This window comes from Triticum aestivum, chromosome 1B (assembly GCF_018294505.1).
Source record: "Triticum aestivum cultivar Chinese Spring chromosome 1B, IWGSC CS RefSeq v2.1, whole genome shotgun sequence".
Lineage (NCBI taxonomy): Eukaryota > Viridiplantae > Streptophyta > Magnoliopsida > Poales > Poaceae > Triticum > Triticum aestivum.
Window position 1 is genome coordinate 678,486,573 of NC_057795.1, and position 2,866 is coordinate 678,489,438.

Consider the following 2,866-nt stretch of genomic DNA (forward strand, 5'->3'; position numbering starts at 1 on the left):
CTGCCGGCGAGCATCAGATGTAGAAGACAAGAGAAAGGGCCCTGGGATACTGTCACCAGTTTTTCGTTTTTTTGAGTGGCCTAGGTTCTTTATTCAATCACAACATCCAAAGGAAGATTACAAATACCAGGTAACGAACCTAGCGATCATTTTGTCTTTTGGATTTAGGGGCAAAGGTTGTGGGCGTGCCGGCCCAAGCACGCATGCGCATGTCTCTTCAGGTGTATCAAGTCGTCCGTGACTCCACCAGTCAAAGTCCAAGTTAGGCACGGCCGGCATATATAAATGCATGCTGCGATCAGCCTCACTAGTAATCCCAATTTTGATTGTCGTATCGTCTTGCACGAAGAGAAATATGTAACGTAGCAACATCTATCTCTATGTTCTTTGTCCAAAAAGAATCTATCTCCATGTTAGCGTTGGCGCCGCCTATAAATTCCAGCCCGCCTAGGATGATTCACAACTCATCAGCCCGATCGTTGTCTCCTCTAGCCCCCAGCTCGCTCCACTCCGCACACTACGGAGAGCATGGCGCTGATGACCCGCCTCCTCCTCGCCCTCCTCGGTGCTGCATTGCCTCTTCTCTTCTTCTCCCCTGCAGGTGATCGAGGAGACGTACATTTTGGAGATGTATATATATGGCGCAGGTGTAGTTTCGTGATAGTGACTGACGTTTGTTGCTATTGCATGCATCAGAGGGTGGCGAGGTGGGCGTGTGCTACGGGAGGGTGGCGACTGACCTGCCGGACCCGGCTTCTGTGGTGCAACTGCTCAAGAAAAACGGCATCACCATGGTGAGGATCTACGACACCGACCCCACGGTGCTGCGCTCGCTGGCCAACACCGACATCAAGGTGACGGTGGAGCTGACCAACGAGGAGCTGCCGCTCGCGGCGGCCGACCAAAATAATTTCGCGCTCCAGTGGGTGCAGAGCAATGTGAAGGCCTACTACCCGGCCACGCTGATCAATGGCGTGACGGTCGGGAACGAGGTGTTCAAAGAGGCTAGCCAACTAAACTCTCAGCTTGTCCCGGCCATGAAGAACGTGCAGGCGGCGTTGGCTAAACTGGGCCTGGCGGACGCCATCAAGGTGACAACGCCCATCGCGTTTGACGCGCTCACCACGTCGTTCCCGCCGTCCGCGGGAACGTTCCGGGACGACATCGCGCTGTCGGTGATGAGCCCCATGATCGACTTCTTGCAACAGACGGGTTCGTACCTCATGGTGAACTTCTTCCCATACATCGCGTACCTGGCTACCCCAGGCATGTCCATTAACTACCTCTTGTTCCGCCCCAATAGTGGCGTGCTTGACACTGGTAGCGGACAAATGTACTTTAGCCTCTTTGACGCCCAGCTCGACGCAGTCTACTATGCGATGGAGAAGCTCCCGTCCTCCAGCATGCACGTCGGGGGGATGAGGAAGCTCACGGCAGGAGGTGGAAGCCCAGACGTGCACCATGGGGAGGAAGGGCACCCAAACAAAGGTCACGGTGGCGTAGGAACCCCACAAAACGCCCAAGATTTCATGGCTGGTCTCACACTCCAAGTACTGCAGGGTAACTCTGGCACCGCCGCCGCAAACGGACACATCCCGCTCACCGCCAGCGCCGTCCGCGGCACCCCGCACCGTCCCAACGCCGATCTGAACGTGTACATCTTCGCCCTATTCAACGAGAACAGCAAGCCCGAAGATGACCAGGACTTCGGGCTGTTCTACCCGAACCAGCAACCGGTGTACCCGAACCCGATCGACTTCGTCCATGGCGGCACCAGCGGCGGGCCCTTGCAGGCAAGCTATTGCGTGGCGAACGCGGCGGTCGGGGATGCGGCATTGCAGGCGGCGCTGGACTTCGCGTGCGACAACAGGGATGGCAAGAGGGCAGACTGCAGCGCCATCCAGCCAGGCCAGCCCTGCTTCGAGCCCGACACCAAGCTCGCGCACGCGTCCTACGCCTTCAACGACTATTACCAGAAGAACGGCCGGGATAGAAGCGCCTGCGACTTCAGCGGCGCCGGCACCATTGTCAACCAGGCACCATCAGGTGCGTGCGACCCGAGCCCGAGCTGGTGCGTGGCGAACGCGGCGGTGAGCGACACGCGGCTGCAGGCGGCGCTGGACTACGCCTGCGGCCCCGGTGGCGCGAACTGCACAGACATCCAGCCCGGAGCACGGTGCTTCGACCCCGACACCAAGGTCGCGCATGCGTCCGTCGCGTTCAACAGCTATTACCAGCTGCATGGCAGGGCCACAGGAACGTGCGACTTCGCCGGCGCCGGTATTATTGTCCGGCAGGCACCAAGTAAGTTGGCTTTTGAATTTGTGATTCCTGTGTCAAGAAAAGAAAATGAACGTTTTGATTTGTTAATGGTGATTTTGTTCCACACTTTACAGAGATCGGCAACTGCGTGCTGCCGTCAACGGCCTGAGGTGAAGAAACTAGCCAAGCCCAAGCTTAATTTGCTACCTGCTACGAGATTAAGCAGTAATCCTACGGATTATACTGCGCTGTCAACAAAATCTAGTTTTCAAATGTTAGTCTGGCTTGGTCCATTAAGCAGTGGCGGAGCTTCATAGAAAACTGGGCGGGCCAGCTCAAAAGAGAGCACAACTATCTGGTCTGCAACTACCCGTGTTCCATATGAATGCACACACGCACGCCCTACTCCTATGAGCACCTTCGAGAAACTGAGCCGGCATATTATTTTGAGATTTTACGAAGTCACCGTAGGCGCCTCGTAGTCGACAGGAACGTCTTCTCTCACTGAATGCGCATCGCCGAAAGTCGTTAAATAAATCCAGGATAAATGCGAGCACCAGGATTTAAACCTTAGTGGGCTGAGGATACAACTTTTCTCCTAACC

General features: G+C 55.9%; 1 protein-coding gene across 1 annotated transcript; it reads left to right on the forward strand.

Annotated features, from left to right (window-relative positions):
* Nucleotides 1-522: 522 nt before the first annotated feature.
* LOC123100246 (glucan endo-1,3-beta-glucosidase 13-like) lies at nucleotides 523-2,431 on the forward strand. Its single transcript, XM_044522204.1, has 3 exons — nucleotides 523-601; nucleotides 697-2,304; nucleotides 2,397-2,431. Exons 1-3 carry the CDS (start codon nucleotides 529-531, stop codon nucleotides 2,429-2,431), a joined length of 1,716 nt encoding a protein of 571 aa, XP_044378139.1. The 5' UTR covers nucleotides 523-528.
* The last annotated feature ends 435 nt before the right edge of the window (nucleotides 2,432-2,866 follow it).